This window comes from Drosophila takahashii, chromosome X, assembly GCF_030179915.1.
Source record: "Drosophila takahashii strain IR98-3 E-12201 chromosome X, DtakHiC1v2, whole genome shotgun sequence".
Taxonomy (NCBI): Eukaryota; Metazoa; Arthropoda; class Insecta; order Diptera; family Drosophilidae; genus Drosophila; species Drosophila takahashii.
The window spans coordinates 17480100-17505489 of NC_091683.1; the positions used below are offsets into that span (position 1 = coordinate 17480100).

The 25390-nt window shown below is 34.7% G+C and overlaps 4 protein-coding genes across 5 annotated transcripts in view; 2 read left to right on the forward strand and 2 right to left on the reverse strand.

Annotated features, from left to right (window-relative positions):
* Nadsyn (NAD synthetase) overlaps positions 1–17493 on the forward strand; it is a 68478-nt gene extending 50985 nt beyond the window's left edge. For both annotated transcript variants that reach the window (XM_044396242.2, XM_044396243.2), the window contains one exon: positions 14825–17493. In XM_044396242.2, the coding sequence (XP_044252177.1) occupies positions 14825–15518 (694 nt within the window). In that variant the 3' untranslated portion in view covers positions 15519–17493. The remainder of the gene's footprint in view (positions 1–14824) is intronic.
* Positions 17494–17633: 140 nt separating this feature from the next.
* Positions 17634–19025, reverse strand: LOC108070208 (nucleoside hydrolase). The gene is made up of 2 exons (XM_017160593.3): positions 18550–19025; positions 17634–18492 (listed from the first exon to the last, which is right to left on the reverse strand). The coding sequence occupies exons 1-2, from the start codon at positions 18760–18762 to the stop codon at positions 17674–17676; spliced, it is 1032 nt and encodes a 343-aa protein (XP_017016082.2). The 5' UTR covers positions 18763–19025; the 3' UTR covers positions 17634–17673.
* A 1928-nt stretch (positions 19026–20953) lies between these two features.
* LOC108070217 (nucleoside hydrolase) lies at positions 20954–24145 on the forward strand. The gene is made up of 3 exons (XM_017160606.3): positions 20954–21457; positions 22122–22565; positions 23120–24145. Exons 1-3 carry the CDS (start codon positions 21218–21220, stop codon positions 23501–23503), a joined length of 1068 nt encoding a protein of 355 aa, XP_017016095.2. The 5' UTR covers positions 20954–21217; the 3' UTR covers positions 23504–24145.
* Positions 24130–25051, reverse strand: LOC108070178 (fatty acid hydroxylase domain-containing protein 2). Its single transcript, XM_017160542.3, has 2 exons — positions 24327–25051; positions 24130–24260 (listed from the first exon to the last, which is right to left on the reverse strand). Exons 1-2 carry the CDS (start codon positions 25040–25042, stop codon positions 24137–24139), a joined length of 840 nt encoding a protein of 279 aa, XP_017016031.2. The 5' UTR covers positions 25043–25051; the 3' UTR covers positions 24130–24136.
* Positions 25052–25390: the final 339 nt, after the last annotated feature.

The following is a 25390-nucleotide window of genomic DNA, read 5'->3' on the forward strand; positions in this document are numbered from 1 at the left end:
CCCCCTTATAAAAAAATTTAAAATTGGCGAAAATTTTATTTTTCCAAAATTACACGGAAAGTTTTATGGATTTATAGCAAATTTTGTTATCTGTTCAAAACAGTATGAATTTTTGGTGTAGGACCATTTTTGGCCAAGTTACAGCAAAAAAACCAAAAGAAAAAATTCCAATTTTTGTCAAAAACTGAAATCGCGAATTTCCAAAAAAAAACCAAACCCGTTTTTTCGCTAAAACGTTGCAGTTTTTTCGCTATAACAAAGCAAATACTGATTCAAAGTATGGATTGTCATACCTTTCTGAACTCGTTATTAAATTTCCTAACGATTGGCATTTAAACCTTGACAATTTATTCATTTTTAATTTTTTGCAAAAAATCATGGGGTACCCCCTTATAAAAAAATTTAAAATTGGCGAAAATTTTATTTTTCCAAAATTACACGGAAGGTTTTATGGATTTATAGCAAATTTTGTTATCTGTTCAAAACAGTATGAATTTTTGGTGTAGGACCATTTTTGGCCAAGTTACAGCAAAAAAAACCAAAAGAAAAAATTCCAATTTTTGTCAAAAACTGAAATCGCGAATTTCCAAAAAAAAACCAAACCCGTTTTTTCGCTAAAACGTTGCAGTTTTTTCGCTATAACAAAGCAAATACTGATTCAAAGTATGGATTGTCATACCTTTCTGAACTCGTTATTAAATTTCCTAACGATTGGCATTTAAACCTTGACAATTTATTCATTTTTAATTTTTCGTAAAAAATCATGGGGTACCCCCTTATAAAAAAATTTAAAATTGGCGAAAATTTTATTTTTCCAAAATTACACGGAAAGTTTTATGGATTTATAGCAAATTTTGTTATCTGTTCAAAACAGTATGAATTTTTGGTGTAGGACCATTTTTGGCCAAGTTACAGCAAAAAAACCAAAAGAAAAAATTCCAATTTTTGTCAAAAACTGAAATCGCGAATTTCGTTATTAAATTTCCTAACGATTGGCATTTAAACCTTGACAATTTATTCATTTTTAATTTTTCGCAAAAAATCATGGGGTACCCCCTTATAAAAAAATTTAAAATTGGCGAAAATTTTATTTTTCCAAAATTACACGGAAAGTTTTATGGATTTATAGCAAATTTTGTTATCTGTTCAAAACAGTATGAATTTTTGGTGTAGGACCATTTTTGGCCAATTTACAGCAAAAAAACCAAAAGAAAAAATTCCAATTTTTGTCAAAAACTGAAATCGCGAATTTCCAAAAAAAAACCAAACCCGTTTTTTCGCTAAAACGTTGCAGTTTTTTCGCTATAACAAAGCAAATACTGATTCAAAGTATGGATTGTCATACCTTTCTGAACTCGTTATTAAATTTCCTAACGATTGGCATTTAAACCTTGACAATTTATTCATTTTTAATTTTTCGCAAAAAATCATGGGGTACCCCCTTATAAAAAAATTTAAAATTGGCGAAAATTTTATTTTTCCAAAATTACACGGAAGGTTTTATGGATTTATAGCAAATTTTGTTATCTGTTCAAAACAGTATGAATTTTTGGTGTAGGACCATTTTTGGCCAAGTTACAGCAAAAAAACCAAAAGAAAAAATTCCAATTTTTGTCAAAAACTGAAATCGCGAATTTCCAAAAAAAAAACCAAACCCGTTTTTTCGCTAAAACGTTGCAGTTTTTTCGCTTTAACAAAGCAAATACTGATTCAAAGTATGGATTGTCATACCTTTCTGAACTCGTTATTAAATTTCCTAACGATTGGCATTTATACCTTGACAATTTATTCATTTTTAATTTTTTGCAAAAAATCATGGGGTACCCCCTTATAAAAAAATTTAAAATTGGCGAAAATTTTATTTTTCCAAAATTACACGGAAGGTTTTATGGATTTATAGCAAATTTTGTTATCTGTTCAAAACAGTATGAATTTTTGGTGTAGGACCATTTTTGGCCAAGTTACAGCAAAAAAACCAAAAGAAAAAATTCCAATTTTTGTCAAAAACTGAAATCGCGAATTTCCAAAAAAAAAACCAAACCCGTTTTTTTCGCTAAAACGTTGCAGTTTTTTCGCTTTAACAAAGCAAATACTGATTCAAAGTATGGATTGTCATACCTTTCTGAACTCGTTATTAAATTTCCTAACGATTGGCATTTATACCTTGACAATTTATTCATTTTTAATTTTTTGCAAAAAATCATGGGGTACCCCCTTATAAAAAAATTTAAAATTGGCGAAAATTTTATTTTTCCAAAATTACACGGAAGGTTTTATGGATTTATAGCAAATTTTGTTATCTGTTCAAAACAGTATGAATTTTTGGTGTAGGACCATTTTTGGCCAAGTTACAGCAAAAAAACCAAAAGAAAAAATTCCAATTTTTGTCAAAAACTGAAATCGCGAATTTCCAAAAAAAAACCAAACCCGTTTTTTCGCTAAAACGTTGCAGTTTTTTCGCTATAACAAAGCAAATACTGATTCAAAGTATGGATTGTCATACCTTTCTGAACTCGTTATTAAATTTCCTAACGATTGGCATTTAAACCTTGACAATTTATTCATTTTTAATTTTTCGCAAAAAATCATGGGGTACCCCCTTATAAAAAAATTTAAAATTGGCAAAAATTTTATTTTTCCAAAATTACACGGAAGGTTTTATGGATTTATAGCAAATTTTGTTATCTGTTCAAAACAGTATGAATTTTTGGTGTAGGACCATTTTTGGCCAAGTTACAGCAAAAAAACCAAAAGAAAAAATTCCAATTTTTGTCGAAAACTGAAATCGCGAATTTCCAAAAAAAAACCAAACCCGTTTTTTCGCTAAAACGTTGCAGTTTTTTCGCTATAACAAAGCAAATACTGATTCAAAGTATGGATTGTCATACCTTTCTGAACTCGTTATTAAATTTCCTAACGATTGGCATTTAAACCTTGACAATTTATTCATTTTTAATTTTTCGCAAAAAATCATGGGGTACCCCCTTATAAAAAAATTTAAAATTGGCAAAAATTTTATTTTTCCAAAATTACACGGAAGGTTTTATGGATTTATAGCAAATTTTGTTATCTGTTCAAAACAGTATGAATTTTTGGTGTAGGACCATTTTTGGCCAAGTTACAGCAAAAAAACCAAAAGAAAAAATTCCAATTTTTGTCGAAAACTGAAATCGCGAATTTCCAAAAAAAAACCAAACCCGTTTTTTCGCTAAAACGTTGCAGTTTTTTCGCTATAACAAAGCAAATACTGATTCAAAGTATGGATTGTCATACCTTTCTGAACTCGTTATTAAATTTCCTAACGATTGGCATTTAAACCTTGACAATTTATTCATTTTTAATTTTTTGCAAAAAATCATGGGGTACCCCCTTATAAAAAAATTTAAAATTGGCGAAAATTTTATTTTTCCAAAATTACACGGAAGGTTTTATGGATTTATAGCAAATTTTGTTATCTGTTCAAAACAGTATGAATTTTTGGTGTAGGACCATTTTTGGCCAAGTTACAGCAAAAAAACCAAAAGAAAAAATTCCAATTTTTGTCAAAAACTGAAATCGCGAATTTCCAAAAAAAAACCAAACCCGTTTTTTCGCTAAAACGTTGCAGTTTTTTCGCTATAACAAAGCAAATACTGATTCAAAGTATGGATTGTCATACCTTTCTGAACTCGTTATTAAATTTCCTAACGATTGGCATTTAAACCTTGACAATTTATTCATTTTTAATTTTTCGCAAAAAATCATGGGGTACCCCCTTATAAAAAAATTTAAAATTGGCAAAAATTTTATTTTTCCAAAATTACACGGAAGGTTTTATGGATTTATAGCAAATTTTGTTATCTGTTCAAAACAGTATGAATTTTTGGTGTAGGACCATTTTTGGCCAAGTTACAGCAAAAAAACCAAAAGAAAAAATTCCAATTTTTGTCGAAAACTGAAATCGCGAATTTCCAAAAAAAAACCAAACCCGTTTTTTCGCTAAAACGTTGCAGTTTTTTCGCTATAACAAAGCAAATACTGATTCAAAGTATGGATTGTCATACCTTTCTGAACTCGTTATTAAATTTCCTAACGATTGGCATTTAAACCTTGACAATTTATTCATTTTTAATTGGCATTTAAACCTTGACAATTTATTCATTTTTAATTTTTCGCAAAAAATCATGGGGTACCCCCTTATAAAAAAATTTAAAATTGGCGAAAATTTTATTTTTCCAAAATTACACGGAAGGTTTTATGGATTTATAGCAAATTTTGTTATCTGTTCAAAACAGTATGAATTTTTGGTGTAGGACCATTTTTGGCCAAGTTACAGCAAAAAAACCAAAAGAAAAAATTCCAATTTTTGTCAAAAACTGAAATCGCGAATTTCCAAAAAAAAACCAAACCCGTTTTTTCGCTAAAACGTTGCAGTTTTTTCGCTATAACAAAGCAAATACTGATTCAAAGTATGGATTGTCATACCTTTCTGAACTCGTTATTAAATTTCCTAACGATTGGCATTTAAACCTTGACAATTTATTCATTTTTAATTTTTCGCAAAAAATCATGGGGTACCCCCTTATAAAAAAATTTAAAATTGGCGAAAATTTTATTTTTCCAAAATTACACGGAAGGTTTTATGGATTTATAGCAAATTTTGTTATCTGTTCAAAACAGTATGAATTTTTGGTGTAGGACCATTTTTGGCCAAGTTACAGCAAAAAAAACCAAAAGAAAAAATTCCAATTTTTGTCAAAAACTGAAATCGCGAATTTCCAAAAAAAACCAAACCCGTTTTTTCGCTAAAACGTTGCAGTTTTTTCGCTATAACAAAGCAAATACTGATTCAAAGTATGGATTGTCATACCTTTCTGAACTCGTTATTAAATTTCCTAACGATTGGCATTTAAACCTTGACAATTTATTCATTTTTAATTTTTCGCAAAAAATCATGGGGTACCCCCTTATAAAAAAATTTAAAATTGGCGAAAATTTTATTTTTCCAAAATTACACGGAAAGTTTTATGGATTTATAGCAAATTTTGTTATCTGTTCAAAACAGTATGAATTTTTGGTGTAGGACCATTTTTGGCCAAGTTACAGCAAAAAAACCAAAAGATAAAATTCCAATTTTTGTCAAAAACTGAAATCGCGAATTTCCAAAAAAAAACCAAACCCGTTTTTTTCGCTAAAACGTTGCAGTTTTTTCGCTATAACAAAGCAAATACTGATTCAAAGTATGGATTGTCATACCTTTCTGAACTCGTTATTAAATTTCCTAACGATTGGCATTTAAACCTTGACAATTTATTCATTTTTAATTTTTCGCAAAAATCATGGGGTACCCCCTTATAAAAAAATTTTAAAATTGGCGAAAATTTTATTTTTCCAAAATTACACGGAAAGTTTTATGGATTTATAGCAAATTTTGTTATCTGTTCAAAACAGTATGAATTTTTGGTGTAGGACCATTTTTGGCCAAGTTACAGCAAAAAAACCAAAAGAAAAAATTCCAATTTTTGTCAAAAACTGAAATCGCGAATTTCCAAAAAAAAAACCAAACCCGTTTTTTCGCTAAAACGTTGCAGTTTTTTCGCTATAACAAAGCAAATACTGATTCAAAGTATGGATTGTCATACCTTTCTGAACTCGTTATTAAATTTCCTAACGATTGGCATTTAAACCTTGACAATTTATTCATTTTTAATTTTTCGCAAAAAATCATGGGGTACCCCCTTATAAAAAAATTTAAAATTGGCGAAAATTTTATTTTTCCAAAATTACACGGAAAGTTTTATGGATTTATAGCAAATTTTGTTATCTGTTCAAAACAGTATGAATTTTTGGTGTAGGACCATTTTTGGCCAATTTACAGCAAAAAAACCAAAAGAAAAAATTCCAATTTTTGTCAAAAACTGAAATCGCGAATTTCCAAAAAAAAACCAACCCCGTTTTTTCGCTAAAACGTTGCAGTTTTTTCGCTATAACAAAGCAAATACTGATTCAAAGTATGGATTGTCATACCTTTCTGAACTCGTTATTAAATTTCCTAACGATTGGCATTTAAACCTTGACAATTTATTCATTTTTAATTTTTCGCAAAAAATCATGGGGTACCCCCTTATAAAAAAATTTAAAATTGGCAAAAATTTTATTTTTCCAAAATTACACGGAAGGTTTTATGGATTTATAGCAAATTTTGTTATCTGTTCAAAACAGTATGAATTTTTGGTGTAGGACCATTTTTGGCCAAGTTACAGCAAAAAAACCAAAAGAAAAAATTCCAATTTTTGTCAAAAACTGAAATCGCGAATTTCCAAAAAAAAACCAAACCCGTTTTTTCGCTAAAACGTTGCAGTTTTTTCGCTATAACAAAGCAAATACTGATTCAAAGTATGGATTGTCATACCTTTCTGAACTCGTTATTAAATTTCCTAACGATTGGCATTTAAACCTTGACAATTTATTCATTTTTAATTTTTTGCAAAAAATCATGGGGTACCCCCTTATAAAAAAATTTAAAATTGGCGAAAATTTTATTTTTCCAAAATTACACGGAAGGTTTTATGGATTTATAGCAAATTTTGTTATCTGTTCAAAACAGTATGAATTTTTGGTGTAGGACCATTTTTGGCCAAGTTACAGCAAAAAAAACCAAAAGAAAAAATTCCAATTTTTGTCAAAAACTGAAATCGCGAATTTCCAAAAAAAAACCAAACCCGTTTTTTCGCTAAAACGTTGCAGTTTTTTCGCTATAACAAAGCAAATACTGATTCAAAGTATGGATTGTCATACCTTTCTGAACTCGTTATTAAATTTCCTAACGATTGGCATTTAAACCTTGACAATTTATTCATTTTTAATTTTTCGTAAAAAATCATGGGGTACCCCCTTATAAAAAAATTTAAAATTGGCGAAAATTTTATTTTTCCAAAATTACACGGAAAGTTTTATGGATTTATAGCAAATTTTGTTATCTGTTCAAAACAGTATGAATTTTTGGTGTAGGACCATTTTTGGCCAAGTTACAGCAAAAAAACCAAAAGAAAAAATTCCAATTTTTGTCAAAAACTGAAATCGCGAATTTCGTTATTAAATTTCCTAACGATTGGCATTTAAACCTTGACAATTTATTCATTTTTAATTTTTCGCAAAAAATCATGGGGTACCCCCTTATAAAAAAATTTAAAATTGGCGAAAATTTTATTTTTCCAAAATTACACGGAAAGTTTTATGGATTTATAGCAAATTTTGTTATCTGTTCAAAACAGTATGAATTTTTGGTGTAGGACCATTTTTGGCCAATTTACAGCAAAAAAACCAAAAGAAAAAATTCCAATTTTTGTCAAAAACTGAAATCGCGAATTTCCAAAAAAAAACCAAACCCGTTTTTTCGCTAAAACGTTGCAGTTTTTTCGCTATAACAAAGCAAATACTGATTCAAAGTATGGATTGTCATACCTTTCTGAACTCGTTATTAAATTTCCTAACGATTGGCATTTAAACCTTGACAATTTATTCATTTTTAATTTTTCGCAAAAAATCATGGGGTACCCCCTTATAAAAAAATTTAAAATTGGCGAAAATTTTATTTTTCCAAAATTACACGGAAGGTTTTATGGATTTATAGCAAATTTTGTTATCTGTTCAAAACAGTATGAATTTTTGGTGTAGGACCATTTTTGGCCAAGTTACAGCAAAAAAACCAAAAGAAAAAATTCCAATTTTTGTCAAAAACTGAAATCGCGAATTTCCAAAAAAAAAACCAAACCCGTTTTTTCGCTAAAACGTTGCAGTTTTTTCGCTTTAACAAAGCAAATACTGATTCAAAGTATGGATTGTCATACCTTTCTGAACTCGTTATTAAATTTCCTAACGATTGGCATTTATACCTTGACAATTTATTCATTTTTAATTTTTTGCAAAAAATCATGGGGTACCCCCTTATAAAAAAATTTAAAATTGGCGAAAATTTTATTTTTCCAAAATTACACGGAAGGTTTTATGGATTTATAGCAAATTTTGTTATCTGTTCAAAACAGTATGAATTTTTGGTGTAGGACCATTTTTGGCCAAGTTACAGCAAAAAAACCAAAAGAAAAAATTCCAATTTTTGTCAAAAACTGAAATCGCGAATTTCCAAAAAAAAAACCAAACCCGTTTTTTCGCTAAAACGTTGCAGTTTTTTCGCTTTAACAAAGCAAATACTGATTCAAAGTATGGATTGTCATACCTTTCTGAACTCGTTATTAAATTTCCTAACGATTGGCATTTATACCTTGACAATTTATTCATTTTTAATTTTTTGCAAAAAATCATGGGGTACCCCCTTATAAAAAAATTTAAAATTGGCGAAAATTTTATTTTTCCAAAATTACACGGAAGGTTTTATGGATTTATAGCAAATTTTGTTATCTGTTCAAAACAGTATGAATTTTTGGTGTAGGACCATTTTTGGCCAAGTTACAGCAAAAAAACCAAAAGAAAAAATTCCAATTTTTGTCAAAAACTGAAATCGCGAATTTCCAAAAAAAAACCAAACCCGTTTTTTCGCTAAAACGTTGCAGTTTTTTCGCTATAACAAAGCAAATACTGATTCAAAGTATGGATTGTCATACCTTTCTGAACTCGTTATTAAATTTCCTAACGATTGGCATTTAAACCTTGACAATTTATTCATTTTTAATTTTTCGCAAAAAATCATGGGGTACCCCCTTATAAAAAAATTTAAAATTGGCAAAAATTTTATTTTTCCAAAATTACACGGAAGGTTTTATGGATTTATAGCAAATTTTGTTATCTGTTCAAAACAGTATGAATTTTTGGTGTAGGACCATTTTTGGCCAAGTTACAGCAAAAAAACCAAAAGAAAAAATTCCAATTTTTGTCGAAAACTGAAATCGCGAATTTCCAAAAAAAAACCAAACCCGTTTTTTCGCTAAAACGTTGCAGTTTTTTCGCTATAACAAAGCAAATACTGATTCAAAGTATGGATTGTCATACCTTTCTGAACTCGTTATTAAATTTCCTAACGATTGGCATTTAAACCTTGACAATTTATTCATTTTTAATTTTTCGCAAAAAATCATGGGGTACCCCCTTATAAAAAAATTTAAAATTGGCAAAAATTTTATTTTTCCAAAATTACACGGAAGGTTTTATGGATTTATAGCAAATTTTGTTATCTGTTCAAAACAGTATGAATTTTTGGTGTAGGACCATTTTTGGCCAAGTTACAGCAAAAAAACCAAAAGAAAAAATTCCAATTTTTGTCGAAAACTGAAATCGCGAATTTCCAAAAAAAAACCAAACCCGTTTTTTCGCTAAAACGTTGCAGTTTTTTCGCTATAACAAAGCAAATACTGATTCAAAGTATGGATTGTCATACCTTTCTGAACTCGTTATTAAATTTCCTAACGATTGGCATTTAAACCTTGACAATTTATTCATTTTTAATTTTTTGCAAAAAATCATGGGGTACCCCCTTATAAAAAAATTTAAAATTGGCGAAAATTTTATTTTTCCAAAATTACACGGAAGGTTTTATGGATTTATAGCAAATTTTGTTATCTGTTCAAAACAGTATGAATTTTTGGTGTAGGACCATTTTTGGCCAAGTTACAGCAAAAAAACCAAAAGAAAAAATTCCAATTTTTGTCAAAAACTGAAATCGCGAATTTCCAAAAAAAAACCAAACCCGTTTTTTCGCTAAAACGTTGCAGTTTTTTCGCTATAACAAAGCAAATACTGATTCAAAGTATGGATTGTCATACCTTTCTGAACTCGTTATTAAATTTCCTAACGATTGGCATTTAAACCTTGACAATTTATTCATTTTTAATTTTTCGCAAAAAATCATGGGGTACCCCCTTATAAAAAAATTTAAAATTGGCAAAAATTTTATTTTTCCAAAATTACACGGAAGGTTTTATGGATTTATAGCAAATTTTGTTATCTGTTCAAAACAGTATGAATTTTTGGTGTAGGACCATTTTTGGCCAAGTTACAGCAAAAAAACCAAAAGAAAAAATTCCAATTTTTGTCGAAAACTGAAATCGCGAATTTCCAAAAAAAAACCAAACCCGTTTTTTCGCTAAAACGTTGCAGTTTTATCGCTATAACAAAGCAAATACTGATTCAAAGTATGGATTGTCATACCTTTCTGAACTCGTTATTAAATTTCCTAACGATTGGCATTTAAACCTTGACAATTTATTCATTTTTAATTTTTCGCAAAAAATCATGGGGTACCCCCTTATAAAAAAATTTAAAATTGGCAAAAATTTTATTTTTCCAAAATTACACGGAAGGTTTTATGGATTTATAGCAAATTTTGTTATCTGTTCAAAACAGTATGAATTTTTGGTGTAGGACCATTTTTGGCCAAGTTACAGCAAAAAAACCAAAAGAAAAAATTCCAATTTTTGTCGAAAACTGAAATCGCGAATTTCCAAAAAAAAACCAAACCCGTTTTTTCGCTAAAACGTTGCAGTTTTTTCGCTATAACAAAGCAAATACTGATTCAAAGTATGGATTGTCATACCTTTCTGAACTCGTTATTAAATTTCCTAACGATTGGCATTTAAACCTTGACAATTTATTCATTTTTAATTTTTTGCAAAAAATCATGGGGTACCCCCTTATAAAAAAATTTAAAATTGGCGAAAATTTTATTTTTCCAAAATTACACGGAAGGTTTTATGGATTTATAGCAAATTTTGTTATCTGTTCAAAACAGTATGAATTTTTGGTGTAGGACCATTTTTGGCCAAGTTACAGCAAAAAAACCAAAAGAAAAAATTCCAATTTTTGTCAAAAACTGAAATCGCGAATTTCCAAAAAAAAACCAAACCCGTTTTTTCGCTAAAACGTTGCAGTTTTTTCGCTATAACAAAGCAAATACTGATTCAAAGTATGGATTGTCATACCTTTCTGAACTCGTTATTAAATTTCCTAACGATTGGCATTTAAACCTTGACAATTTATTCATTTTTAATTTTTCGCAAAAAATCATGGGGTACCCCCTTATAAAAAAATTTAAAATTGGCAAAAATTTTATTTTTCCAAAATTACACGGAAGGTTTTATGGATTTATAGCAAATTTTGTTATCTGTTCAAAACAGTATGAATTTTTGGTGTAGGACCATTTTTGGCCAAGTTACAGCAAAAAAACCAAAAGAAAAAATTCCAATTTTTGTCAAAAACTGAAATCGCGAATTTCCAAAAAAAAACCAAACCCGTTTTTTCGCTAAAACGTTGCAGTTTTTTCGCTATAACAAAGCAAATACTGATTCAAAGTATGGATTGTCATACCTTTCTGAACTCGTTATTAAATTTCCTAACGATTGGCATTTAAACCTTGACAATTTATTCATTTTTAATTTTTCGCAAAAAATCATGGGGTACCCCCTTATAAAAAAATTTAAAATTGGCAAAAATTTTATTTTTCCAAAATTACACGGAAGGTTTTATGGATTTATAGCAAATTTTGTTATCTGTTCAAAACAGTATGAATTTTTGGTGTAGGACCATTTTTGGCCAAGTTACAGCAAAAACACCAAAAGAAAAAATTCCAATTTTTGTCAAAAACTGCAATCGCGAATTTCCAAAAAAAAACCAAACCCGTTTTTTCGCTAAAACGTTGCAGTTTTTTCGCTATAACAAAGCAAATACTGATTCAAAGTATGGATTGTCATACCTTTCTGAACTCGTTATTAAATTTCCTAACGATTGGCATTTAAACCTTGACAATTTATTCATTTTTAATTTTTCGCAAAAAATCATGGGGTACCCCCTTATAAAAAAATTTAAAATTGGCAAAAATTTTATTTTTCCAAAATTACACGGAAGGTTTTATGGATTTATAGCAAATTTTGTTATCTGTTCAAAACAGTATGAATTTTTGGTGTAGGACCATTTTTGGCCAAGTTACAGCAAAAAAACCAAAAGAAAAAATTCCAATTTTTGTCAAAAACTGAAATCGCGAATTTCCAAAAAAAAACCAAACCCGTTTTTTCGCTAAAACGTTGCAGTTTTTTCGCTATAACAAAGCAAATACTGATTCAAAGTATGGATTGTCATACCTTTCTGAACTCGTTATTAAATTTCCTAACGATTGGCATTTAAACCTTGACAATTTATTCATTTTTAATTTTTCGCAAAAAATCATGGGGTACCCCCTTATAAAAAAATTTAAAATTGGCGAAAATTTTATTTTTCCAAAATTACACGGAAGGTTTTATGGATTTATAGCAAATTTTGTTATCTGTTCAAAACAGTATGAATTTTTGGTGTAGGACCATTTTTGGCCAAGTTACAGCAAAAAAACCAAAAGAAAAAATTCCAATTTTTGTCAAAAACTGAAATCGCGAATTTCCAAAAAAAAACCAAACCCGTTTTTTCGCTAAAACGTTGCAGTTTTTTCGCTATAACAAAGCAAATACTGATTCAAAGTATGGATTGTCATACCTTTCTGAACTCGTTATTAAATTTCCTAACGATTGGCATTTAAACCTTGACAATTTATTCATTTTTAATTTTTCGCAAAAAATCATGGGGTACCCCCTTATAAAAAAATTTAAAATTGGCGAAAATTTTATTTTTCCAAAATTACACGGAAGGTTTTATGGATTTATAGCAAATTTTGTTATCTGTTCAAAACAGTATGAATTTTTGGTGTAGGACCATTTTTGGCCAAGTTACAGCAAAAAAACCAAAAGAAAAAATTCCAATTTTTGTCAAAAACTGAAATCGCGAATTTCCAAAAAAAAACCAAACCCGTTTTTTCGCTAAAACGTTGCAGTTTTTTCGCTATAACAAAGCAAATACTGATTCAAAGTATGGATTGTCATACCTTTCTGAACTCGTTATTAAATTTCCTAACGATTGGCATTTAAACCTTGACAATTTATTCATTTTTAATTTTTCGCAAAAAATCATGGGGTACCCCCTTATAAAAAAATTTAAAATTGGCAAAAATTTTATTTTTCCAAAATTACACGGAAGGTTTTATGGATTTATAGCAAATTTTGTTATCTGTTCAAAACAGTATGAATTTTTGGTGTAGGACCATTTTTGGCCAAGTTACAGCAAAAAAACCAAAAGAAAAAATTCCAATTTTTGTCAAAAACTGAAATCGCGAATTTCCAAAAAAAAACCAAACCCGTTTTTTCGCTAAAACGTTGCAGTTTTTTCGCTATAACAAAGCAAATACTGATTCAAAGTATGGATTGTCATACCTTTCTGAACTCGTTATTAAATTTCCTAACGATTGGCATTTAAACCTTGACAATTTATTCATTTTTAATTTTTCGCAAAAAATCATGGGGTACCCCCTTATAAAAAAATTTAAAATTGGCAAAAATTTTATTTTTCCAAAATTACACGGAAGGTTTTATGGATTTATAGCAAATTTTGTTATCTGTTCAAAACAGTATGAATTTTTGGTGTAGGACCATTTTTGGCCAAGTTACAGCAAAAACACCAAAAGAAAAAATTCCAATTTTTGTCAAAAACTGCAATCGCGAATTTCCAAAAAAAAACCAAACCCGTTTTTTCGCTAAAACGTTGCAGTTTTTTCGCTATAACAAAGCAAATACTGATTCAAAGTATGGATTGTCATACCTTTCTGAACTCGTTATTAAATTTCCTAACGATTGGCATTTAAACCTTGACAATTTATTCATTTTTAATTTTTCGCAAAAAATCATGGGGTACCCCCTTATAAAAAAATTTAAAATTGGCAAAAATTTTATTTTTCCAAAATTACACGGAAGGTTTTATGGATTTATAGCAAATTTTGTTATCTGTTCAAAACAGTATGAATTTTTGGTGTAGGACCATTTTTGGCCAAGTTACAGCAAAAAAACCAAAAGAAAAAATTCCAATTTTTGTCAAAAACTGAAATCGCGAATTTCCAAAAAAAAACCAAACCCGTTTTTTCGCTAAAACGTTGCAGTTTTTTCGCTATAACAAAGCAAATACTGATTCAAAGTATGGATTGTCATACCTTTCTGAACTCGTTATTAAATTTCCTAACGATTGGCATTTAAACCTTGACAATTTATTCATTTTTAATTTTTCGCAAAAAATCATGGGGTACCCCCTTATAAAAAAATTTAAAATTGGCGAAAATTTTATTTTTCCAAAATTACACGGAAGGTTTTATGGATTTATAGCAAATTTTGTTATCTGTTCAAAACAGTATGAATTTTTGGTGTAGGACCATTTTTGGCCAAGTTACAGCAAAAAAACCAAAAGAAAAAATTCCAATTTTTGTCAAAAACTGAAATCGCGAATTTCCAAAAAAAAACCAAACCCGTTTTTTCGCTAAAACGTTGCAGTTTTTTCGCTATAACAAAGCAAATACTGATTCAAAGTATGGATTGTCATACCTTTCTGAACTCGTTATTAAATTTCCTAACGATTGGCATTTAAACCTTGACAATTTATTCATTTTTAATTTTTCGCAAAAAATCATGGGGTACCCCCTTATAAAAAAATTTAAAATTGGCGAAAATTTTATTTTTCCAAAATTACACGGAAGGTTTTATGGATTTATAGCAAATTTTGTTATCTGTTCAAAACAGTATGAATTTTTGGTGTAGGACCATTTTTGGCCAAGTTACAGCAAAAAAACCAAAAGAAAAAATTCCAATTTTTGTATTTTTGGTGTAGGACCATTTCTGGCCAAGTTACAGCAAAAAAACCAAAAGAAAAATTCCAATTTTTGTCAAAAACTGAAATCTCGATTTTCCAAAAAAGATAATTCGTTTTTGACCGTCACAATGGAAATAATGAGTATTACTTTGCTAACCCCTTGAACCCCTCTTGCCCCATCCAGGTTCAACCTGCCCGTGCTGGAGTCGATCATCGATGCCCCGCCCACCGCCGAGCTGGAGCCGCTGCAGGAGAACGGGGAGCTGCAGCAGACGGACGAGCAGGACATGGGCATGACCTACGCGGAGCTCTCCGAGTACGGGCGCCTGCGCAAGCAGTCCTTCTGCGGGCCGTACAGCATGTTCTGCCGCCTGGTGGCCACCTGGAAGGGCGACCTCAGTCCCAAGGAGGTGGCCGAGAAGGTGAAGCACTTCTTCCGCTGCTACGCGATCAACCGGCACAAGATGACCGTGCTGACGCCGTCGGTGCACGCGGAGAGCTACAGTCCGGACGACAACCGGTTCGACCACCGGCCCTTCCTGTACAGGCCCAACTGGAGCTGGCAGTTCAAGGCCATCGACGACGAGGTGGACAAGCTGCAGCCGATCTACACGCCCTCGTCGGCCCAGCTGCGTCCCAGCAGCGAGGACCTGCTGCTCTCCACGCAGCGCTCGTCCCAGCTGGACGACTCCAAGCACTCCTCGCCCCTGTCCTCGGCCTCGGCGTCCGCCTCCATCGACGTGGGCATCTCCACGGCGGCGGTGCCGCTGCCGGGAGCCGCCGCCCCCGGCGGCCTCTCCAAGAAGCCCAGCGGCTACTCCAAGGTGCACGTCAATGTGCTCGGCAAGATCAAGGACCGCACCGGCATTCCCGTCTAGGAACCACTAGGAGCACACTCGCAGAGCACTGAAACTATACACTGTTTTTTTTTTATTAGCACAGCTTGATGTCTTTTGCTGCCCGGCCCCTTAGAAAATCATAGTGCTTAGGAAGTTGCATCTTACATGATTTAGAATCACCTATCAAATATAATTTCAACTATGTGCCTTCTATTTTTCGTAACTTGATAACGCTCTCCTTTATTTCATACAGAAATGTTTCCTTAAATTTGTTGATTTGATCAAATCCTCAGAAGTAAATATATCGGTTGTTAATGCTTTTGATTTGTATAAACACGGATAGTCCTTTTCTATACATTTTTATTGTTTTTTTATTATGGTGGTAATTATAGAAATATTCACTTTCTTGTTAACTGATTTTCAACTTCTAAAAACATTGTATTAAAATATTTCCCAATTGGTTCAGAATTGTGAGCTCATTGTATATTTAATGGTATATTGATTACGATCCCAGTGATGAACTAAATCTATAAACATATAAACTATCAGCTCAAAACTTCCGAAAAATTATGAAATATTTAAGTATATTGTTTTACATTTATTGAAAATTACCATCCGTATTTATGCAAACCATATTGTAAATTAAATTAAAATAATTTCGTTTGTGTTCTGTAAAATTAAAATTTATTTTATAAAAATAAAATTGATTACAATTACTAATAAGGATTTGAAAAAAGGGCTTCTAATACCTTTGTATCTTAATAAGTCCTAAATGTTATTTACATCATAGGCAACCTCCTTCTAGATCGAACTAATATTATACATGTTATGTGCAGCACTTGACAGACTTGAATCACTAAAAACGTAGCTTTATTATTAACCCGCAGCAAAAGACATTATCCTGTATATATGCAAAATCCATATGCGTAGGCCTAGGCGTAGTCATACTTAAAGCGTCCTCCCTATAGATCCGTTTTTGAAAAATCCTTTTCGATATAGTCAGCTTTTTTAGGGTCTTTCCAGTTTGCCTTATCTTAAAGTCTTTAATCTTGTCTTATGCTCAAGTAAAAAACCTGGACAAACTATTTGTCCGTCTGTCCAAAGTTTAAACAATTTGTACTACAATTAATGCGAAACAAACTAGGCAAGTTCTTTGCCACACATTTAGTTAGATAAATCACAATTTTTCTGGCTCTACAAAAAATAATTACTTGTTGTGTTGTTGGTTGTGTGCAGTGCGTGTGAAGGGTGAACAATATTTCTTTAAACTAAACATGGGAAAACAAGCACAACAGTATTTGGTTTCAGATATTGTTTTATGAAAAATTGTACTCTTTAAAATATAAAAACAAAATCCAAAATAAACTATGTCAATATTTCCAAGAGCTGCACCTTTAAAACGCACTGTATGTTTAATATTTAAGATAAATTCGTTTCCTCTATGTTTACAATCGCAGACTGCGAACTGTGTTATAAAAAAAACTAATTAGAAACGTCAATTATATAATATGTGGACAAATTAGACCAGACGCAAAAAAAACCTTAAATTCAATATCATAGCTTGCAACTGTTTGCCAAGAAGCTCGATTGATTATCATCGTTAGGTACTTATACATTAATTTTTTTGTATACACCTTACCCAAAAAAAAAAAAACCAAAACAATTTTATACACTTTAGAAATCAAACGTTAAAACTATTCATTTTTAATGCTACGCTAAATTTATTTGGACAGCAATTTTAGAGGCAACTTCTATCATAGCTGTAAAGTTTTGTTGATAAATAAAATGAGCAAATTAAAAAGAATAAAAAACGATTTAAAGTTTTATAATATTGAGGAGTTTACGTAAATTTCCCAAAACTAAAAAAAACACTCTTGGGCGATATAAAAATATTTTGTTTTTAGAAATGTATGTAGATTTATGGCACATTGTGAATTTGAACACTCGCATCGGATCGATTTAAAGGAACACTGATTATACACCTCTGTAGAAGGAAATATATACAATATATAAACCTTGTAGTTTGATGTGGATTGGGTAGACTAATAGAATCTAAACCACTAAAATTAAGGTAGTCAGGGTTCCCAGCTAACAAATAACTTATTGTCTGGTACTCTTAGTACCTAAATATTCTCGAAAAAATTAAAGACATGGTTTTATCTTCATAATATACACATGTATTACTATAGATATATCAGACACAAAGATGTGCGACATCGGTGTTGGGCAGGAATCCCGTCCAGCCGATGATCGTGCGGAAATGCTCGCCCTTGAGGCGCCTCACGACGCGCACATTGCTCGGCTTCCCATGGGTGGCGTCCACCGTGCGGCCGCGCAGGTGATCCAGCACCATCTGGCCACGGGTGTGGAGGCCACTCAGCTCCACGGTGGCGTAGTAGTCCCGCTGGTCGTCGATCATCGCCTCCGGGAAGAGGTAGGCGGCCGTCAGCAGGGAGTCGCAGCTGATCCACTTGACGAAGCCGCGCGGCTCCAGCATCGAGCGCTCGGCGCGGGTCAGCAGCTCCACGAAGGGATGCTCGACGGCGCCCAGGACGTTGAGGCGCCAGTCGAGGGTCACGCCCAGCTCGCCGTCGATGCAGGGCTCCCAGGGCAGGATGAGGGCCGGCCGACGCAGGCGCTCCAGGGTGATGTGCGCCGCCTCGGGATCCATCATGAAGTTGAACTCGGCGCTCTTGGTCACGTTGCCCTTGCCGAAGATGTTGCCGCCCATTATGTAGACGCCGCCGATCTTGTCCAGAAACGCGCTGCCATACAAATTTATGCAATTGGCAAAGTTGGTCAGCGGGCCGCAGAGCAGAAAGTCCACCTGGCCGGGATTCTCGCTGGCCAGGCGGTACATGGCATTGACGGCGTGCTCCGGCTGCAGTTCCTGCTCCAGATTCACCTCCGGATAGTTGCCCACATCGTGGAAGCCGTCCTGCCCGTGGAATCGGTAGGTGTACTGCCAGGTGCGCGGCACAATGGAGTCGGCACAGCCCCTGAAAACGGGCACCTGCCAAAGGAAGGGATGTAGATAGTGGATAGTTTCTTTAAAGGATCACAAACTCACATCCCGCCTGTTCAGGGTGTGCAGAACCCGCAGGGCATTCAGCGTCCCGTTCTCCACGTCCGTGTTCCCGTTCACCGTCGTGATGGCCACCACCTTGGAGCGCCGGCCGCCCGGCAGGAGCACCTCCTCCGCCCGCAGCATCATGGCCAGGCCCCAGGCATCGTCGGTTCCGATGTCGCAGTCGTAGACCACGAGGCGATTCTTGTTCTCCATGGCGAGATTTTCGGCAATAAAACAAAACTGCTCGCTGCTATCGATTACTATCGCTTCGCTGGCGAATGGCCGGTGGTTCCCATCGTTGCCACCGAATATTAGGTAGTAGTATTTAGTATTTAGCTTAGTGGGTTGCCTCTTATCACTTATCACTAATCACTTATCACAGGTGAAAGTCACACGGGGTCCTCTTTGGGTTCGGCATTATAATAGATCTTTTTGATAGGATCTGCAGACTGCCCTGCACACTCCCCGCCTCAATTCTGCAATAAAATAAACATTTTACCTTAGTTATTTAGATATATTTAAGTAAACTTACCTGCTAGATCTTTCAATTACAAACATCTGGAAAGTAGAGTGGTGAGTTTGCCTTCTGTAAGTCCAGCTGTTCCCGAGTGGTGAAATTGCAAGCCGCTGTTATTGCAACCTAACAGGTGTTAATAAAAGTACTTAAGTTTTAAAAATAAATAAAAATATATACAAATGCTAACAAAGATATTAATTTTATAAACGTGTAAATGTAAAATGTTACTACTCCAAAATATAAACTGCACCTTGTAGCACTAGGAATTCCTATAAATAAATGGAATATTCATATGGAATATTTTTATAAACGTGATAATAAAAAATGTTAGTAACTAGTGCTATAAATTTTAAGCTCCAGCTTGTTGCTCTAGGAATTCTTATAAATAAATAGAATAAATAAATTTAAAAATAATACAAATGGTTTCTATTTGTGCTTTCATAACTAAATATTGAATTTCTTTCCAAATTAAACCATTATTTTTGGATTCCGTTAGCTTACAAGATATTTAAGTTTTTTTTACTTACTAATATATATATTTATTTGTTTTATTATTCGTTTTTTATATTAATAATTTTACAAATTATCAAAATAATCAACGACTTAGTTCTAAAAATGTCTAAATATTAAATACAAAATTTTCAAATAACTGAATATTATTTTGCCCTTTCGAAATTAGAACAAAATATACAAAATACGGGAGTTTTTTAATCTCCTTCCCATTTTAGGTGTGCAATGTAAAGCAAACTTTCGTATAGTTTACTCTATCGCAACGGTCGTTAATCAAAAAAGACTATGCAAATAGAGCAAAGGCGTTTAACGACTTAAGTGGGTGTTCCACGCTCATTTTCCTACATGTATGGATTGTTTGTAGGTTTGTAAGTACATTTATAAGATGTACCTCCCGTCTGCGTCTGGCATTCTAGAATCTAGATTAATTCAAGTGTCGCAAGTGGGCGACGTCCGACGATTCTCATTATGGTTCGTTATTATCGCGACGACCTGCCGCAACTTGATTACCATGCTGGTTACAATAGTGGTTCCAGTTGCCCTTCGGATCTCGGATCCCGCCTCCGGGAATTATTGAATTAAATTGTGAATTCAATTTGCTCTGGGTTTTAAAAAATTCTTCCCTATTTCAACGGATTTCTGGAATGTCTAACAGAAGTTCCAGTACGATTAGCTAGATGATCTTGCATTATTGCAAACCAGAGTTGTCACCTTATTTTATTTTAAAGCTCTTCTTGCATTCTAAAAATATTCATTTTATTTTTTATTAGCAGGCAGGTTGCAAATAAATCATTCATTGAATTAAATTGAGAATTTAATTTGCTCTGGGTTTTGAACAATTCTTCCCTATTTCAACGGATTCCTGGAAGTGTCCATTGATAAGGCAGAAGTTACAATAGAATTAGCTAGATGATCTTGCATTATTGCAAACCAGAGTTGTCACCTTATTTTATTTTAAAGCTCTTCTTGCATTCTAAAAATATTCATTTTATTTTTTATTAGCAGGCTAAAATATTAGATCATTTATTTTAAGGTTGCAAATAAATCATTCATTGAATTAAATTGTAAATTTTGAAAAATTCTTCCCTATTTCAACGGATTCCTGGAATTGTCCATTGATAAGGCAGAAGTTACAATAGAATTAGCATTTTTTTTTTATTAGCAGGCTTAAATATTTGACCATTTATTTTAAGGTTGCAAATAAATCGTTATCATATTATCCTATAATTTGAAAAATCTCAGTACTAAAAGCGGTTCGAAAGTTAGGGTATTTGGCCGGCGACCTTATAGGTGACAGTGTTCCCACACATCTTATCCGTTTGTCCCGCTCTCGCCCAGAACGAACGTGAAATACAGCGCAGATATGAATTGCACACATGGTCGGCAGTCGAGAGTCGACATATCGCGCACCGCATGTGAAATGGGAAATGTGAAAAGGCAGGCGAGAGCGTTATGAAATTCCATGATACGGCACTCTGGTAATGTAGTGCCCCAGTACCAGTACCAGTACCAGTACCACTAGAACCCAGAGAACCCACAGCCGATAGACGATGTCCGGCGGCGAACAGATGATTGCCGTATGTGTATTGCATATGGGTAGTCCGTAGTCCGCCGTTCGCGCACATTCACCAATTGCCGGCGATGGCGGACGGACGCACAGTGAAAAACGGCAGTGGAGGAGGCACATCATCCCCCCGGTACGCGATCCTCGACTGCGATGGCGGGAGCGACGACGCCTGGGCCCTGCTCCTGCTGCTCCATGCGGCCGAGAGCCACGGGATCCACCTCCTGGCCGTCACCACCATGGGATGCGGCAACACCAGTCGGGAGAACGCGGCCCGCAACATGCGACGCATTCTGGATGCCTGCAAGCGCACAGACGTAAATATAAATATGAATAAGAATAAATTCAAGTGCACAGAAAGAAAATATAGAAAAGGGAAAAATATAAGCTTCAGAAAAAAATATTTTAAAATTTTCCTTTTCTTGTTTTGAAATTAAATGGAAAATGTAAATAATAGAATTTCTTTTTTAATTTATTTACAAACCAATTTTAAGCAACTTTATTCTGGAAACATAAAATGGTATAACTCTATTATTTATGTATTTTATATAGATTTCGTATACTCTAAAAATTTCACAACAATTCGTAAACATTAAATACTGAATCATATCATTTTATTTGTGTACATATAATATATAAAATACAACAAAGAAATCATAACAATTAGGGCTGTCTCCGGAATCTTTTTGAATCTAGCAACAAAGACACTTTAGCTTTAATGTAATGTAGTTTATAAAGATCTTCGTACCTTAATCTGATAATATAAGTATTCATTTTATATTAGTTTGAAATTCATAATAGAGTAAAATGTACTGTAATATCTTGAAATATGGATCAATTATTGCAATATCAAACATTATTTTATAATATATTCTAGATATAAAACTGATTAGAAATTTATTTTATGAACTAGTGTTATCCCAACTTAAGTTTATATTTACTTTTCGCCGAATCTGACTCACAAATACCCACCAATTGCAGGTTCCCATTTACCTGGGCGCCGTGCATCCCCTGATTCCCTCCACGGAACACAAGAAGTATTTCCATGGCCGCGACGGATTCGGGGACTGCCTCTCGGCCGACGACTGCGCTCCGCTGGAGGAGATCGTGCGGCCGGAGCACGCGGTGACCGCCATCCACGACCTCTGCCGCGCCAGGCCCAAGCAGATCACCCTCTTCGCCGTCGGTCCCCTGACGAATCTCGCCCTGGGCTACACGATGTACGGCGACGGGTTCGGGAAGAACTTCCGCGACCTGTTCATCATGGGCGGCAACTACCAGGGCGTGGGCAACTCCTCGCGCTCCGCGGAGTTCAACTTCCACTCGGATCCGGAGGCGGCGTACACGGTGCTGCTGAAGACCCGCTGTCCCGTCACCGTCCTGCCATGGGAGCCCTGTCTCCCGGATAGATTCAACATACCCATTGTGAGTACGGCACATCCTCGGGTTTTCCCAGCTATCTGGCCATCCAGATAAACATAGATATTAAGATATTATACGAATTGTTTGCTTAGAGTACACATTTTTGCTTGCCACACATAAACTGATTTAATTCTTTCGTGACTTTAGATAACTACATAAATCATATTATATGGCAGAGCCCTATAAATTCTTAAAGATGTACACTTTATAATTTTCTTTCAAGATTTTACCAAGCTTTTTGTGTATTAAATAACATGTTTTAGGTTTTACGAAAAAAGAATTTGTTTTGAGATTATTTCTTTAAGATTTTTTATAAAGATAGGTTTTTTTAAGTCCTTAACAATATAGTTTTTTTGAGAACTCAATATAATATCATTAAAATATTGATGATTTTATATTTAATTTTTTTCGGGCATTAATTCCACTTTTGTACCTATACAATTCACCATATTTTAATAATTTTAAACGATAATCAGTTAAATATATTATTATTTAATAATTGTAATAGTAATAATAATAATAGTAACACATATATAATGGCACCTAATCCCTTACAGAACTGGCGCCTGAAGGAGTTCGCCGCCAGGGCCAAGGAAGCCGGGCATCCGGCGATCACCATGCTCAACCAGGTGGAGGCCGCCCAGTGGCTGCCGATGATCGAGCAGTTCGGGTTCGACACGTGGAACCCCTGCGACGCCATCGTGGTGGCCGCCTGGCTCTTCGAGGACCGGCTGATCCGGCGGCACAGCACCTGGCACGCCACCGTCGACCTGCGGGGCACCCACACCCGTGGCCAGATGGTGCTCGATCACCTGCGGGAGTGGGGCAAGAATCCGGAGAACGTGCGCATCATCGAGCTGGCGGACGCCGAGTTCTTCAAGAGGATCTGCGAGTGGATCGCCGGCCTGGACGACGGCGCCCTGCTCCGCGACACCCAATAAACCCATATCTGTAGAGAACGCCTCGATTTTCGACTTTATCGTTTTATTCGCCCGCCGATAAGGAGGGGGGTCTCTGCGGCGATAAGCACTTTTCGTACAGGTGCGCACCATCAGCAATAAACCAGCCATTTGGGGAGGGCACTACTTAAATCTGAACTCAAGATCCAAACATTAAATCGGAGGTTGTAAAAATGGTTAGTAACATTTTGGGAGCAACAAATCTAGGCAACTATCTCCTCTTTATAAATATTTAAAGTTTTATTTGGCTTTTATAAAGAGGTCTTATTGTTTAATAATTTTTTCTGAAATTTGTAGGCTATGATATATGCAATAAAAAAAATAGTTTCATAATTTAATATAGCGTCAAATCCTGGTACAATTTTTATACAAGATCATCTGATGAACCCTTTTATAGGACCTTTAAAAATACACTTTTAATATATAAAATAATTCTTCTTCTTGAAAACTTAAAATTAAAAATTTAAAAAATATAAACTAGTTTTGTGTTCTTGATTTTATAATGTCAAACTAGAATAATTCGATTTTTAAACATTAATTTTATTATTTTCTCTAGAAAAAAAAAACAAAATATGTGCTGCTAAACATAAAAAACAAATAAACGGGAGACTGGGACTAACTAGACTTCTTCTTGGACTTCTTTATCCTGGACACAGGAGCCTTCTTCTGGTCCGCAGGAGTGCGATATGTGCCATGCAGCTTGTCCAGCAGGCCGAGCACTCCGTAATTGTAGTTGAACCTGGAAGAGAAGAGGGGATAACGAGAGGATTATGACCATGGCAAGGAACACACATAGGATACCCACTTGGCATGGTGGTAGTCGTGGAACCGCACCGATCCCGCCGACCAGGGGAAGCTGTAGCCCGTGTGGTCGCTCATCGAGTTGACGATGGCCAGGGCGAAGATCACGTAGGCCAGGGCCACGTGGGTGCCCAGGAGGGCGATGGAGGTGGCCACCGGCAGCAGATTGGCCACCACATGCTCCACGGGATGAGCATAAAGCGTGATGGCGGCGATGGGGGCCGTCCACTCGTGGTGCTTCTTGTGGACATACTTGTACACCGAGCGGTGGTGGAGCAGCCGGTGGGCGTAGTAGAACATGATCTCCTCCAGAACCACAAAGACGGCCAGGTCGCGCAGCGATCTCCTGAAGGTGGGCAGCTCCCGGATGTCCTGGCTGTTCTCCGTCTTGTAGACCAGCTCGTATACCGCCCAGCAGGCCAGGAAGTTGACCACCGTCAGATTGAGCAGGACGATCTTGACGGCGCTCCAGAGCTTGGCCAGATCCACTGGCTCATTTTGGCCCGGCTGGATCTTGTATTTGCGCAGGAAGCGCGGACGATTCGTGATGTCCATCAGCGTGAAGAGGCCCGCGTAGAGCCAGTAGACGGAGAAGATGACCAGCGTGCTGCCCACCACCCACAGGCGCCACGCATCCTCGCCCACGGTGTCCAGCAGAGAGGTCCACTTGTCCTGCAGGAAGTCCCCGGATTGCGTCCAGCCAGCCAGCAAGGTGTCCATTGCGGTCGAGTCGAGGTCTGGTCGAAAACTACTCGCGGATCACTGAGAGCGGCCTGCGAAGTTGGCTCTTTGATCCCCCCGGTGGTCTACACCCTACACCTCTAGTATATGGAGTCCCAGTAGTCCATCAGACTATATAATGAATTTTTAAAATAAATTTATATGCCTTTGGGATCGTTTTGATCCTTGGAGAGATCATCCTGATATGAATATATATTTTAATTGTAATTTAAATATAAAGATTATCTAAAAACATATAATATAAAATAACAATATAAAAAATACTTATAAGAAACTATTTTTAAGGGTCTGCTTTTCTCAAAGATCCTGATAATCCATAAAACCTTA

Bases quoted from the DNA above. Each gene is read 5' to 3' on its own strand.
- LOC108070208 (XM_017160593.3), bottom strand. From the start codon at position 18,762: ATGGAGAACAAGAATCGCCTCGTGGTCTACGACTGCGACATCGGAACC. The intron at 18,493-18,549 runs GTGAGTTTGTGA...TTCCTTTGGCAG, and splicing joins ACACCCTGAACAGGCGGGAT to GTGCCCGTTTTCAGGGGCTG.
- LOC108070217 (XM_017160606.3), top strand. From the start codon at position 21,218: ATGGCGGACGGACGCACAGTGAAAAACGGCAGTGGAGGAGGCACATCA. The intron at 21,458-22,121 runs GTAAATATAAAT...CACCAATTGCAG, and splicing joins ATGCCTGCAAGCGCACAGAC to GTTCCCATTTACCTGGGCGC. The intron at 22,566-23,119 runs GTGAGTACGGCA...AATCCCTTACAG, and splicing joins ATAGATTCAACATACCCATT to AACTGGCGCCTGAAGGAGTT.
- LOC108070178 (XM_017160542.3), bottom strand. From the start codon at position 25,042: ATGGACACCTTGCTGGCTGGCTGGACGCAATCCGGGGACTTCCTGCAG. The intron at 24,261-24,326 runs GTGGGTATCCTA...CTTCTCTTCCAG, and splicing joins CACGACTACCACCATGCCAA to GTTCAACTACAATTACGGAG.